The sequence below is a fragment of the Nematolebias whitei genome, chromosome 9 (genome assembly GCF_014905685.2).
Source record: "Nematolebias whitei isolate Nwh7 chromosome 9, NemWhi1, whole genome shotgun sequence".
NCBI lineage: Eukaryota > Metazoa > Chordata > Actinopteri > Cyprinodontiformes > Rivulidae > Nematolebias > Nematolebias whitei.
In genome coordinates this window covers 51,663,474-51,679,534 of record NC_056506.1, presented here as the reverse complement: position 1 = coordinate 51,679,534, position 16,061 = coordinate 51,663,474, and the positions used below count along the sequence as shown (strand labels likewise).

General features: G+C 45.4%; 1 protein-coding gene across 1 annotated transcript in view; it reads left to right on the top strand.

Annotated features, from left to right (window-relative positions):
- ttc19 (tetratricopeptide repeat domain 19) overlaps positions 1–7,922 on the top strand; it is a gene marked incomplete in the record, with an annotated part of 15,913 nt that extends 7,991 nt beyond the window's left edge. The window contains 7 exon segments of the mRNA XM_037681951.1: positions 692–730; positions 953–1,009; positions 6,291–6,352; positions 6,434–6,528; positions 6,637–6,800; positions 7,168–7,330; positions 7,399–7,922. Coding sequence (XP_037537879.1) covers positions 692–730; positions 953–1,009; positions 6,291–6,352; positions 6,434–6,528; positions 6,637–6,800; positions 7,168–7,330; positions 7,399–7,550 — 732 coding nt within the window.
- Positions 7,923–16,061: the final 8,139 nt, after the last annotated feature.

The following is a 16,061-nucleotide window of genomic DNA, read 5'->3' as shown; positions in this document are numbered from 1 at the left end:
TATCCGGCAGGTGACCCTCACCTGCCTGACGCAGACTGAGCCAGCTCCTGCGTGTTCATTCCACCTTCATCTCTACAGCCGAGTCCCACTGAGCCTCCGGGACTCGTTCACAACAGAGACCTGTTTATCAAAGAACGATGACGCCAGTGAAGGAGGCGGACAGATGTTTTTTACAGTTGAAAACAACAACGATAAGAGAAAGAGAAAGAAACGTCGTGAAAACATGTCGATTATAAGACGTGTAGAAACTAAAGGAACATGTTGCGCTGGTTCTTCCACGAACTTATCACGTGTTTGAAGACACCAGAGGGGTCAAAGGTCGCGAGCTTCAGATCTTTTTACAAGATGTTCCAGGAAACGGGAGCGGAGTAGGAGAAGGAGTAGGAGTAAGAGAAGGAGAAGGACTAGGAGAAGAAGGAGTAGGAGAAGGAGGAGGAGTAGGAGGAGGAGAAGGAGAAGGAGTAGGAGAAGTAGGAGTAAGAGAAGGAGTAGAAGGAGTAGGAGAAAGAGTAGAAGGAGTAAGAGAAGGAGTAGGAGAAGAAGGAGAAGGCGTAGGAGAAGAAGAAGGAGAAGGAGTGGGAAAAGGAGTAGGAGAAGAAGGAGAAGGAGTAGTAGAAGGAGAAGGAGTAGTAGAAGGAGTAGGAGAAGGAGAAGGAGGTGTCCTGAACAGTAAAGTTTCTCTCGTCCTCAGATGGCGAACGTGGCCTACGTTCAGGGGCAGCTTGACAGTGTGAGTATCAACCATCTCGACCAATCACAGCTTAGCAATAACAAATAAATAATTTGATCCGAATGTTTTTTGTTCAGTTTTGAAGATGTTTGTCAAACTGATCTTCAGATGGGGACCTTCTGATTTCTGTGCAGAAACATTTTCTCTTCTTCTGTGGTTTCTTTGGCTCAGCTTGTTTGACTGCCCTCTGCTGGCCAATCATTTCTTCTTTGCTCGTCTTAGGCAGAGAAACTCTTTAAAGCATCGATGAGCTTCATGCTGGCAGGTGGAACTCCACAGGTGAGTCTTTTACCTGCAGGGAAGGTAGCAGGTAACCTGTAGCTCAGCAGTCTTTGGGTTCCTTAAATCAATGAACTGTGATCCAGAGGTTAAACAGGCGGTTCTCCTCAGACTCACCTTCTTCAAGGTTCTAGGTTCTTTATTGTCATTTCATCATGTGGTACATGAGGTGGAACGAAATTATGTACTCAAGGTCCCAGTTACACCCAACAACATACACAATAGCAAAAATATAAAGTATAAAAGAGACCGTATACAAAGATCTAAGATGTACAGTAAGATATACTCTAAATGAATGTTCAACGATACACTAGAAGATCTAAGATATACGTTAAACACTAATAATGTAAAATAATACGCTATTGTTCTCAGTCTTGCTCACAGTTTGTACCAGAAGTTAGTTCCTGAGTAAATTCTAAAACTAAAGTATTCACATTTTTATGACGTCTGAGCATGGAAATCTTCAGGGTTGTTTCCATTATTTGAAGTTGTGTTGCAGTTTTTTGTTTTCTTCTCCCTTGTCATTGTGACACTCAGAATTATTGTGTGAGTGTCAAAGTGAGGCCCAACAGATTCACTTTCACAAGCAGAGCATCATGGCTGGCCTTAATGCTCCACTTGATATATAAATTAAACTTTATTAGAATTTGCTTTGGGTTTGTTTCAGATGTAATGGACACGGGGACGGAAAGCAAAGAAGAAACAAAGCAGAAAAGTGAGAGAAGAGTTAAAATGTAAAGAAGGAGAGAGGAATAGAGGAGAGAGAGAGAGAGAGATAAAGAGAACACAGATCAACATCATTGAAGTCTGACTCTAGACCTGCGGAAAGAAAAGACGAGACAAAACTGAGAAACCACAACAACGAACAACTTATATAATTCAAGTCACATTTATTTATATAGCACATTTAAAACAGTAACTGTTATCAAAGTGCTTACCAAAAAAGATCAAATTCAAAAATACTTCATTAATCCCAGAGGGAAATTTGTTGTTGTAACTCGTTATCCTCATTTCATTCAGAGATGTTATAGATACTGATGCTGTAGACAGGAAGGATCTCTTGTAAAGGTCCATCCCACAGTGGATCCTAAGAAACTGGCTGCAGATGTTGTCTGATCCGTCCACCCAGACTCAGCTGGCCTCTCGGTTCCCCCGGGCTGTAGGACCGCCCCAATGCTGGACAGAACTCCTCCCAGAGTGATGGCCACTCCTCCCAGCAGTCTGCCGAGCTCCTCATAGCTGCGGACAGCCAACTGTAGGTGCTGAGGGACGATCCTGTCCTTCCGCTGTCATGAGCCGTGTTTCCTGCTAGTTCCAGGATCTCAGTGGTCAGGCACTCGAGCACAGCTGGCAGGTAGATGAGAATGCGTCCACAGAACATCCTTTTCAACTCTTTTGAGATTTGGGGCTGTAGTTGAGATATTATTTGAGCTTTTGAGATGTTAATCAGCTGTTGGTTGTAGAAAACTGCCTTGTTGCCATGGTTACGCATCATAACAAATGTCCAAAACTAAAAAAGTTTCAGTAAAAATCCTTCCAGCTGCACAGCATCTGATACCAGAGGAAACAATCATCCAGAAAATGTGATTTACATCCAGAAACAGAGGAATTAAAGTTTCCAAAAGCAAAATGTCAGAATGAAAGTAGCAGAGCTGCTCCAACATGCAGACACATGGAGCGGTGCAGTTCTAGAACCAGCAGGATCAGAATCACAGCATCAAATATTAATAACAACATATTACAGCAATAAAAGCATAAAAACATGAAATATGAGAAACGATGAAATACTAAATCAAATCACCCTGCGTTAAATGTCAGGGAGTAAAAGCAAAATGGATGAACACAATCATCAACAACGAAATACCAAATGAGATCACCCTGTGTTAAATGTCAAATACAGATGTTTTGAGGAGAGATTTAAAAATAGAGGCTGAGGTGGCCTGTCGAATGTTGATGGGCAGATTGTTCCAGAGTTTAGGGCCCATGACTGAAAACGCTCGATCTCCTCTGAGCTTCAGCTGGTTTTTGGTACGGCCAAAAGCAGCTGGTCTGATGATCTCAAAGTCCGAGAAGGAGCATAAGGATGAAGAAGGTTAGAGAGGTATGAGGGTGCAAGGCCATTAACACACTTAAATGTCAGCAGAAGAATCTTAAAATCAACTCTGACACGTACAGGAAGCCAGTGAAGAGAGGACAGAACCAGAGTAATGTGCTCAAACCTGTGAGTTCCTGTTAGTAGCCGAGCTGCAGCATTTTGGACGAGCTGGAGACGTGAGAGAGACCTGACTGACCCCAGCATAAAGTGAGTCACAGTAGTCCAGCCGGGTTGTAATAAATGCATGGACTCATTTTTCAAGGTCGGATCTGGACAGGACGGACTTGAGCTTTGCTATTTGCCTTAGCTGAAAGAAGCTTTTTTGTAGAATAGAATTTATCTGTTTATTAAACTTAAAGTCCGAGTCTTAAAGGCTGCACAGAAGATGTTGGAGTCAGTCTCCCCACCATCACAGACATCTACACCTCCAGATGCAGGAAGAGGGCCACCTGCATCATGAAGGACCCCACTCACCCAGCACACACACTTTTTGCCCCACTCCCCTCAGGAAGGAGGTTAAGGAGCATTAAGTGTAGAACCACTAGACTGAGGAACAGCTTCTACCCTGAGGCTGTTAGACTCATGAATCTCTAAACAGAATAATCACTGTGAAAAACCATATCATGTTGCTGCTGATCTGTTTCATGTTGCTGCTGATCTGTTTCAATGTTGATGTGTTCATGCGTGCACATCTGCTCACAGACTCATGTTCATGTTTGTGCTGATGTTCAATGTTTTATGTTATGAGTGCTTAGTGTATATTTAGTTGATGTTTTTCTTAGTTCATATCTTAGATGTTATTACTGTTTTTCTTTTACATTTTATTGTTGGATGTAACTGGGACCCCGTGTACATAATTTTGCTCCACCACATGTACCACATGAGGTGCGAATGACAATAAAGAATCTCTGACTCTGACTGACTCTAAAACTACCCCGAGATTGGTAACCGACTGTTTTTGATGAGGCTGAAGGGAGTCCAGGTTTGCAGGATCAGTGACAGTGGCAGAGCTTGGGTTAAACACAATGACCTCAGTCTTCTGATCATTAAAACTCAAGACGTTTGCAGCCATCCAAGTCTTGGTGTCATCAAGACATTTTAACAAAGGGCGAATGGAGGAGGAACTGTTAGGTGTTAACGGTAGATAAATCTGAGTCATCAGCATAACAATGAAAGGAAAGATCATGTTTCCTCAGGATAAACCCTAAGGGGAGGAGATACAAAGAAAACAGAAGGGGTCCAAGAATGGAGCCTTGCGGGACCCCGCAGGAAAGAGGCACTGAAGTAGATGGAGTGTTAGCAAAATTAACACAGAAACTCCTGTCGCTCAGGTATGAATGGAACCATTCTAACGCTGCACCAGTAATCCCAACCCAGTGTTCTAGCCGGGATAAAAGGATACTGTGGTCCACAATATCGAATGCAGCGGTAAGGTCAAGGAGTACCAGGACTACAGACTGACCAGAGTCATTTGCCAGAAGAATGTTGTTGCAGACTCTAACTAAGGCTGTTTCAGTGCTGTGTAATTTCTTAAAGCCAGACTGATACTTATAATGATACTTATAACATCATTAGAAACTATTTTATACAGTACATGGTAATACAAGATATATTTAGTGGCCACCACAACCCAACTGAGTGTGTATCTGATAAACACCTGGATCTAAACACGTGTGAGCTAGGGGTTGAACGACTACATAATTTTTAAACTCGACATTAACACAATAAAACTCAGAAAAGTTGATGACGTCATAGGATCTCAAGATGCAATAAATAAATAAAACCACAAAAAAAGTCATTTACAAAAAAAAGACCAGCAAAACATTGGGAGCGTATATTTTGCTCCTACCATTTATCAAACTGCAAATAAGTCACAGGAAAAACTAAACTATTAGTTATTATTATTAAGCTGCAAAACTGAAAGAAACGTGCGTCACGTGCAAAACTAAACTAAAACCAGTGGGGGGTCGACCACCCCGCACCACTACCAGCTGTGGTGCGCATTAGGTTTAGTTTTACAGATTAATATATTTATAGGTTTTTTTGTAGGTTTAGAGATTAATGTTTTTTGCTTTTAATTTGTGAAACAAGGTCAGAGGAAGCTGGTTCTGGTTCGGTCATTGGACCCGGTGTTGCACCATATTCTGTGACCTACAACAGTGCATGCAACACCGCCCCCTACGGTCACAATATACGGTGGTCACAGAATATGGTATAACACCGGTTCGCAACGAGCTCCAAACAGTCAGGAAGTTGATTCATTTTCTGTTTCCTTACGGTAGTTGAACCAGAAGATTCATCTTTAGTGAAATATTTCCACACTATTGATGCATTTCTACATATTTGCAAGGACTGGGCCTGCTCTGCTCCGTCCATCTGCTGGGAGGAATCCATTTTGTAACCCGCGCGGGACGATTACGTGATGCAATGATGTAACGGTGAAGTAATGATGTCACCACGAATACTCGACACGAAATTTAAAAACTCGATAGATGTCCTAAGAATCGATGTGTAGATTACTCAAGTAGTCTGTTAAACACCTGTGTGAGCATGCTTGTCACTATAAGGTTTCTCCATAAAAATGTTCAGTAGTGGATGTAGTGACCCACAGACCCGTCCCCACAGGACACAATGGTAAACAAGGAAGACCGGAACCACAGACACACAGCGGTCCCCAAGCCTGGAACTCCTGGAGTCCCTCAACAGGGACACCCGCACCCCTCAGAGAGAGAAGCAAAGGGAAGCCCCGAGCGATCCCCAGCAACCACAATGCAGAAACCCCCAGGAGGCTGCAGTGACGGGTCCACAGGCCCCGCCGGCAACCCGCCCCTCCAGAGTAGATCCGGCCATGGACACCGAGCCATGAGTCCCAAGGTCATACCACCCCCCAACAGAGGCCCGACAGAGCCAGGGCACCCAGGCCCCGGCTGGCAGCCACCAGGGCGGGCCTGCACACACCCCACCACCCAGCCCCAGCTGCTTAGAGCCACCAATGCACCACCGGAGGGGAGCACAACACATTAAATGGGGGGTCAAAATTGATCCAAGAAATGTGTTGCAGTTTAGATCTGCAACGATTCCACAGCTGCCGACTACTTTCTCCTCTGTTACCGTGGTGGTTCAGCATGCTCATGTCTAACTTTAGGGTCGGGGTTAATTTGAACAGGACTTCCTGTCTGTTTCCAGGATGACAACGCCATCATCGAGATGTCCCTAAAGCTGACCGCTATCTACGCCGAGCAGAACAAGTAAGAGGCGGAGCTAACTGATCAGGTGACAGAAAGTTTAGAGGTCAGAGGTCACAAACTTCTGTTTGTTTGCTGTTTGAGGGAGGAACTTGCAGAGCACGGCTTCCGGTTCTGCACCGAGTCTCTGGAGACTAAACTGGAGATGTACAAAGAGCTGCCTGAGGTAGACCAGACAGGTGAGACAGAATACAGGAAGATGTTTTGAAACTGTTTTGTTGATATTGATGTTATTTGTTGTTGTTTTCTTTGTTGGCGTTATTGATGTTTGTTGCTATTGACACCAGAGGAGCAGAGTGCACTGAGAAAGGAGACACGCCTCCTGCTTGGTTTGTGTTTGGACTCACGAGCTCGATACCGAGCCTCAAAATTACATCTGATCCAGGCAGAACTGGACTATAGGACAGCCTTGGACATCTGCCACCAGGAGCAAGGAGAGACACACCCACAGGTAGACACCCACTCGCAGGTAGACACCCACCCACAGGTAGACACCCACCCGCAGGTAGACACACACCCACAAGTAGACACCCACCCACAGGTAGACACCCACCCACAAGTAGACACCCACCCACAGGTAGACACCCACCCACAAGTAGACACACACCCACAGGTAGAGACACACCCACAAGTAGACACCCACCCACAGGTAGACACACACCCGCAGGTAGACACACACCCACAAGTAGACACACACCCGCAGGTAGACACACACCCACAAGTAGACACACACCCGCAGGTAGACACACACCCACAAGTAGACACACACCCACAGGTAGAGACACCTAAACAGTGATAATCTTCCTGTTTCCTGTCAGACTCTTGTCCTGATGAGCGATCTGGCCACCATCTTGGACCTGCAGGGACGTCATGATGAAGCCCTGGTCCTGGTCCAGCAGGCAGTTGAGTTGAGCCAGTCTGTGGGACACCCAGACCATCACGTGTTGCTGGGAAACTTAGCTGGCATCCTGCTTCACACAGGTGAGTACAGGTAGAACTCCCACACCTTTTCTCGGCTGATCTGACCTGATGCTCTTCTGTTTCCTCAGGTCGACTGGAGGATTCAGTCCAGTTCTACCAAGAGGCCCTGGAACTGGCCCAGCAGGCTGGAGACCAGGAAGCTGTAGACAGGGTTCAGGAGGGACTGAAGGAGGTGAAGAAGAGGAGGAAGGAGGAGGAGCCAGAGGGTGCAGCACAGTGACTGTGGGCGGAGTCTCTAAGATCCATGATCCAAATCAATTGGTTTTCTGGGATCCACTGTCTGTCCCCAGATGTTCCCCCTTTGTCTACTACCTGAAAGCTGAACCTGTTCAAGTGTCCATGCAGTCAGGACACACCCATCGGTCTTAGTGTAGTTACCTGTTGTTCCCACAGGTGGGACTCACGTGAATTTCCTGTTTACTCAAACTGTCACAATAAAAGTGTGATGTTGATGGTGAACTGTATACACAACACATCAAGGACTTCATCTAATCTGATGTTTGTGTACAGGAGGAGGCGAGGCTAATGAGAACACTTTAGAACCAACTTGAAGGTGTGCTGCATGTGGCCCAACACTGGTGGAAAGGATGAAAACAGCTGTTTGTTAATAAAACAAGTCGCATATCCTGATTCATGCTCAATAATCCAGATAGAAAAATCTAAAAAAGTTAAAAATCTGGTCCTCTGAACATTCAAAAAAAGAAAAAAAAAATTGTAGAAACGTTTCATCTTTCATCCGAAAGACTTCCTCAGTCTGAGGTGCTGTTTTCAGCTCAGTCTCTTAAATAGCACCTTCTCAGAGTGGATCAACCAGTTTGCTGCTGACAACCAAAACCAGCAGACTAAGCTGAATACATCCTGGTGCATGCTCAATAATCCAGGTAGAAAAATCTAAAAAAGTTAAATCTGGTCCTCTGGACATTCAAAAAAAAACCCACAAAACAAAGCAAAACAACAAAAAAATGTAGAAACGTTTCGTCTCTCATCCGAGAGACTATTTAAGAGACTGAGCTGAATACAGCTCCTCAGACTGAGGAAGTCTCTCGGATGAGAGACGAAACGTTTCTACATTTTTTTGTTGTTTTGCTTTGTTTTGTTTTTTTGAATGTCCAGAGGACCAGATTTAACTTTTTTAGATAAGCTGAATACAGCACCTCAGACTGAAGAAGTCCTTCGGATGAAAAACGTTTCAACAATTTTTTTTATTTTTTAATGTCCAGAGGACCAGATTTAACTTTTTTAAAAGAAGTCTCGCTTTTGTGTTGCCTTAGGTACATCTTTGATAAGAGGGTGGGGCCAGCGAGCAGCTGCCCTCTGATTGGTGGACACACAGGCTCATTAAGGAATCTTTGCGTCTGATCAGTTCCATCAGTTTGACCATAAAGTTGGGAAGTGGTGGCGCAGAGGTTAGAGAAGGTGTGCCTGTGATCGGAAGATCGCTGGTTCAAGCCCCAGTACCGACAACATCAAAAATGTGGGTGGGGTAGGTGAAGCACCCACACCTGCCCCCACCCTCATTCGCTCCACTCTGGGCCCCTGAGCAAGGCCCTTAACCCCCACCATCTGCTCCCTAAACAGGTCTCTCTTGAAAATAAGTTCTCGTGGCTCAATGAGACTACCTGGATAAATAACGGGTAAATAAAAATTATAATAATAATAAAGTTGGAATAAAATCAATAAGCTGGCAGAATGGGGTGGTGGTTCCCCTCTTCAAAAAGGGGGACGGGAGGTTGTGCTCCAATTACAGGGGCATCACTCCTCAGCCTCCCTGGTAAGTTCTATTCAGGGGTACTGGAGAAGCGAGTCTGATCGTTGGTTCAACCTCAGATCGAGGAGGAACAATGTGGGTTCTGTCCTGGCCGTGGAACACTGGATCAGCTCTTTACCCTCACTAGGGTCCTCGAGGGGTCATGGGAGTTTGCCCATCCAGTCTACATATGTTTTGTGGATTTGGAGAAGGCATTCAACCGTGTTCCTCGAAACCAGTCACTAGGGAGTGCAAGCCAGTGTATCTCTTGTGCCGGTTCCAAGCCCGGGTAAATGGTAAGGGTTGTGTCAGGAATGGCATCCGATGTAAAATACTTTTGCCAAAACCATAAGTGAAACCATACCGGATCGGTCGAGGCCTGGGTTAACAACAACCGCCACCGGTGCTGCTGACAAACAGGATGCCGGCGGAAATTGTGCTGCTGTTAGTTAAGACAACGAGGAGGGAAACGTGTCAAGAGACAGAGGGAGAAGAGAACGTGAAGAATGTAGGACTGAGGGTGGCAACTAAATGTGGGGACAATGACAGGCAAAGGTAGAGAGCTGGCTGACATGATGCTGAGAAGGAAGGTAGATGTTTTATGTGTCCAGTGGAAGGGCAGCAAGGCTCGCAGCATTGGAGCAGGGTTCAAACTGTTTTACCATGGTGTGGATAGAAAGATAAATGGAGTAGGGGGGATCCTGAAGGAGGAGTTGGCAAAGAATGTAGTAGAGGTGAAAAGAGTGTCAGATAGGGTGATGTGCCTGAAGGTAGAAGTAGAAGGTCTGATGCTAAACGTCGTAGGTGGTTATGCTCCACAGGTTGGATATGATGAGGAGGAGAAAGATAAATTTAGGAAAGATCTGGATGAAGTGATGGAGAGTATTCCCAGGGAGGAAAGAGTGGTGATGGAGCAGACCTGAATGGACATGTTGGTGAAGGAAACAGAGGATGAAGAAGTGATGGGTAGGCTTGGTGTCAAGGAAAGAAACAGGAAGGACAGATGGTGGTGGATTTTACCAAGAGAATGGAAATGGCTGTAGTCAACGCCTATTTCCAAAAGAGGGAGGAGCATAGAGTGACCTATAAGAGTGGAGGAAGGAGTACGCAGGTCGACTACATTCTGTGTAGAAGAGGAAACCTGAGGGAGATTGGAGACTGTAAGGTTGTGGCAGGGGAGAGCGTGGCCAGACAGCATCAGATGGTTGTGTGTAGAATGACTGTTGTTGTGAAGAAGAGAAAAAGAGTCAAATCAGAGAAGAAGACCAAATGGTGGAAGATGAAGAAGGAAGAATGATGTGAGAAATTCAGAGAGGAGCTGTTAAAGGCTCTGGGTGGTAAGAAAGAGCTTCCAGATGACTGGACTACTACAGCAACTGTAATTAGAGAAACAGGTAGGAAGGTACTTGGTGTGTCATCTGGACAGAGAATGGATGATCAGGAAACCTGGTGGTGGAATAGTGAAGTGCAGGAAGCTGTTCAAAGGAAGAGGTTAGCCAAGAAGAAATATGACAGAGAGAGGACTGAAGAGAGGAGACAGGAATATAAGGAGATGGGACGTAGAGCAAAGAGGGAGGTAGCTAAGACAAAGCAGAAGATGTACGATGAGTTGTATGGAGACTGGACACTAAAGAGGGTGAGAAGGTCTTGTACTGATTGGAGAGACAGAGGGATCAGGCTGGAAAGGATGTGCAGCAAGTTAGGCTTATTAAAGATAGGAATGGTAATGTTCTAACAAGTGAGGAGAGTGTGATGGAAAGATGGAAGGAGTACTTTGAGGAGCTAATGAATGAAGAGAATGAAAGAGAAAGAAGAGTAGAGGTCATAGAAACTGTGGACCAGGAAGTGGGAAAGATTAGTGAGGGTGAAGCCCGGAAAGCTCTGAAAAGAATGAAGAAGGGGAAGGCAGTAGGACCTGATGACCAGTGGAGGTTTGGAAATGTCTTGGAGGGATGGCAGTGAGGTTTTTGACTCAAATATTCAATGGCATATTTGAGGGTGAGAAAATGCCTCAGGAATGGAGAAGAAGTGCTGGTGGCCATTTTTAAGAACAAGGGTGATGTACAGAGTTGTAGCAACTACAGGGGAATTAAGTTGATGAGCCACACGATGAAGATCTGGGAGAGAGTTGTGGAAGCAAGACTTAGATGAGAGGTGACTATCTGTGAGCAGCAGTATGGTTTCATGCCAAGAAAGAGCACCACAGATGACATCTTTGCTTTGAGGATGCTGATGGAGAAGAACAGAGAGGGTCAGAAAGAACTCCAATGTGTCTTTGAGGATTTAGAAAAAGCATCTGACAGAGTTCTGAGGGAGGAGGTGTGGTGTTACATGAAGAAATCTGGAGTGGCAGAAAAGTATGTTAGACTGGTACAGGACATGTATGAGGACAGCAGGACAATTCTAGAATTGCGCCGCTCAAGGTGGCTGCATGTTGGAGCAGCTCTGTTACTTTCATTCAGAGATTTTGCTTTTGGAAACTTTAATTCCTGGTTTTCTGGATGTAAATCATATTTTTTGGATTATTGTTTCCTCTGGTATCAGATGCTGTGCAGCTGGAAGGATTTTTACTGAGACTTTTTTGGTTTTGGACATTTGTTATGATGCGTAACCATGGCAACAAGGCAGTTTTCTACAACAACAGCAGCTGATTAACATCTCAAAAGCTCAAATAATATCTCAACTATGGTCCCAACTCTCAAATGAGTTGAAAAGGATGTTATGTGGATGCATTCTCATCTACCTGCCAGCTATGCTAGAGTGCCTGACCACTGAGATCCTGGAACTAGCAGGAAACACGGCTCATGACAGCGGAAGGACAGGATCGTCCCTCAGCACCTACAGTTGGCTGTCTGCAGCTATGAGGAGCTCGGCAGACTGCTGGGAGGTGTGGCCATGGCTCTGGGAGGAGTTCTGCCCAGTATTCAGGTGGTCCTACAGTCCAAGGGAACCGAGAGGTCAGCCGAGTCTGGGCGGACGGATCGGACGGCATCTGCAGACAGTTTCTTAGGATCCACTGAGGGATAGACCTTTACAAGAGCCATCAGCATCTATAACATCTCTTAATGAAATGAGGATAACGAGTTACAACAACAAAATAATTTCCCTTTGGGATTAATAAAGTATTATTGACTTGACTTGACTTGTATGAGGACAGCAGAACATGTATGAGGACAGCAGGACATGTATGAGGACAGCAGTGAGATGTGCTGTAGGAGTGACAGATAGCTTCAAGGTGGAAGTGGGAGTGCATCAAGGATCAGCTCTAAGCCCCTTCTTGTTTGCTCTGGTGATGGACTGACTAACAGATGAGGTCAGGCAGGAATCCCCATGGACTATGATGTTTGTAGATGACATTGTGATCTGTGGTGAGAACAGGGAACAGGTGGAAGAGAACTTGGAGAGGTGGAGGTATGCACTTGAAATAAGAGGAATGAAAGTCAGCCGTAGTAAGACAGAGTCCATGTGTGTGAATGAGAGGGAGGAGGTGGAAGAGTGAGGCTACAAGGAGCAGAGGTCACGAAGGTACAGGACTTCAAAGACTTGGGGTCCACTGTCCAGGAAAATGGGGAGTGTGGTAAAGAGGAGAAGAAGAGAGTCCAGGCAGGATGGAGTGGATGGAGAAAAGTTTCTGGAGTGATTTGTGACAAAAGGGTGTCAGCAAAGGTCAAAGGAAAAGTTTACAAGACAGTGGTGAGACCAGCTATGTTGTATGGTCTGGAGACAGAGACATGGACAAAAAGACAGGAGACAGAACTGGAAGTGGCAGAAATGAAGATGTTGAGGTTCTCCTTAGGAGAGACAAGGATGGAGAAGATTAGGAATGAGATCATCAGAGGTACAGCACAGGTTGAACAACTGGGAGATAAAGTTGGGGAGGCCAGACTGAGATGGTTTGGACATGTCCAGAAGAGGGACCGTGGGTATATTGGTAGAAGGATGTTAGAAATGCAGCTGCCAGGAAAAAGACTAAGAGGAGATATATGGATGTAGTTGGAGAGGACATGGAGGTAGAGTTGGAGAGGACATGGAGGTAGTTGGAGTGAGGACAGAGGATGCAGAGGACAGAGTGAGGTGGAGGTGGACGACTCACTGTGGCGACTCCTGAAGAGGGAAAAGCCAGAAGACGAAGAAGATTAGATCGTGTTTTTCGGGGTACACTGTGGGGGGTGCTCTGTGAGTATGGGATTGGAGACCCGTTGTTACGGGCTGTTCAGTTCCTACACAAGCAGGCCGAGAGTTTGGTTCGCAATGACGGCAGTAAGTCGGAACCCTTCAGGGCGGGAGTTGGACTCCTCCAGGGCTGCCTGTTGTCACCGATTCTGTTCATAACTTTTATGGACAGGATTTCTGGTTGCAGCCAGGGGGAGGAGAGTTTTCGGTTCGGTGGCCTCAGGATTCATCTCTGCTCTTTGCAGATGATGTGGTCCTGTTGGCGTCATTGTGCTGTGATCTCCAGCTCTCACTGGAGCAGTTCACAGCTGAGTGTGAAGCAGCTGGGATGAGAATCAGCACCTCAAAATCTGAGGCATGGTCCTCAACCAGAAAAGGGTGAATTGTTCTCTTCAGGTCGAGGGTGAGGTTCTGCCTCAAGTGGAGGAGTTGAAGTATCTCTGGGTTTTGTTCACGAGTGAGGGAAGAATGGAGCGTGAGACTGACGGATTGGTGCAGCATCTGCAGTATTGCAGACCTTGTACTGGTCTGTTGTGGTGAAGAGGGAGCTGAGCTGTAAGACAAAGCTCTCTGTTTACTGGTCAGTCTACGTTCCTCCCCTCATCTTTGGTCATGAACTCTGTAGAGACTGAAAGAAGGAGATTGTGGATCCAGGAGGTTGAAATGAGTTTCATCTGCAGGGTAGCTGGACTCTCCTTTAGAGACAGGGTGAGAAGTTCAGTTATCAGGAGAGACTCAGAGGAGAACCACTGCTCCTCCACATCCAGAGAAGCCAGTTGAGGTGGTTCATCTGGTAAGGGTGCCTCCTGGGTGCCTCCCTAGGGAGGTGCTTCAGGCATGTCTGACTGGGAGGAGACCCTGGGGAAGACCCAGGACACACTGGAGAGACTATGTCTCTCCAGTGTGTCCTGGGAACACCTTGGAGTCCTCTCAGAAGAGCTGGAAGAGGCTGTGGAGAGAGATGTCTGGACCTCCCTGAGCAAGATGCTGCCCTGAGACCTGAGTCCAGAACAAGAGGAAGATGATGGATGGATGGATGGATTAATTTATTAATGAAGGTGGAAATTTCATGTTTTATCTCAGATTAATTTTATTGAAATCGGTTTGCCTTCAGAATTTCAGGCTAGAACATGTTCTGACATGAGGCCCGGCCCACAGCTGGTCCAAGTCATCTGAGGAACACAAGTTTCGTGAGGTTCCACTTTTGCAGCTGGTTCTGTGCATGTTATGCTTCAGATCTTCTACCTTCTGTCTTCAGAAGCTGACAACATCTCTGACCATCAGATCCACTTGAAGGGAATGAATTTTCAGCCAAACATCACATGAACAAAAAGGAGGACTCATGTTCGTGCTGCTGTTCAGAATATTGTGTTGTTCTACGAGTGCTTAGTGTTTTTCTAAGTTCAGATCTTAGATCTTATTGTTTTTCTTTACAATTTATAATTTTGTTGGATGTAACTGGGACTCTGTGTACACAGTTTGTTGTCTGTCACATTGTAAAGTTTGCAGAGGATACAGATGTGGTGGGATGCATCACAACCAATGATGAGTCCAACTACAGGCAGGAGGTGGAACACCTGGAGAGCTGGTGCAGGAAAAACAACCTTCACATCAATTTTGAAGAATATGAAGGAGATGGTCGTGGACTTCAGAAGGAACAAACACACCTACCACCCTGAACATAGGAGGATCTGCGGTGGAAGTGGTCTCCAGCTACAAGAACTTAGGTGTGCACCTTAACAACAACCTCAGCTGGAGCAACAACACCACCAGTGTAGATGAGCTGGTCTGAGAAGCTCAGTCCTCACCTCCTCCTACAGGTGTGCAGTGGAGAGCATCCTGCGTAGAGCTGCCAACTCCTTGAAAACTAAATAAGGGACACCTCAGGGCAGGGCAGGCCGACCCCATTACCTTTACCCCTCCCTCCCCCTCTGCTTTTCTTGCTCTAAAATCAGCAGACCAGCAGACCAGTTGCTCCTAACAGTCCCAGGAACCCGTCTCAAGCGCAGAGGTGACAGGGCCTTCTCTGTAGCAGGCCCAAGACTTTGGAATGAGTTACCTCTGCTCGTTAGACAGGCCCCCTCCCTCACAGTTTTTAAATCTCGCTTAAAAACACACTTCTATTCCCTGGCTTTCTGCACTGTGTGACCTGTGCTGAGTCTGTGTGCATCACACTGTGTTGGTCATGTTGTTGTTGTTGTTGTTATCCATTATTGTTTTTGTCGGTTTCTACTTTTTGGTGTCCTGTTATGTAATCTGTTGCTGTGTGCTTGCTCTGTTTGTCCCTGTACAGCACTTTGGTGTGCTTTGTCACTGTTTAAAGTGCTTTATAAATAAATTGGTAAAATGAATCTGAATTTAATTGGATGAATGTTTTTGAATGATAAATATGTATAGAACATTAATTATTACACAATTTAACAATTTATTTTTAGTGCAAACAGAATGACCAGAGTAAAATATTTCTAAAAATAATTTATATTTCTTCAACATTCTTTTGTTCTGCTTAGCTTAAAACTGTATTAAGAGGAAACAATAAGAACATATAATGCATTTAGTGCAAACATAAAGTTTGTAGTAAACAAACACATTGTGCCTCAAAGCCATGACTTTGCACGTGTAGTAAAAAGAACTTGTAAACCAAAAAGGACAACGCTCCATCATGTGGAGTCAGCCTGTTTCTTCCAGTTGTATCTGGTGAGCTCGTGCTGCAGTAAGGACTGCTTTGTTTCTCAGAGCTGAAGAGTGAAACTCTGAAGAAGACATTTCATCATTTAGACTGACTAGGAGCTCACTTCTGATTAGTTCACA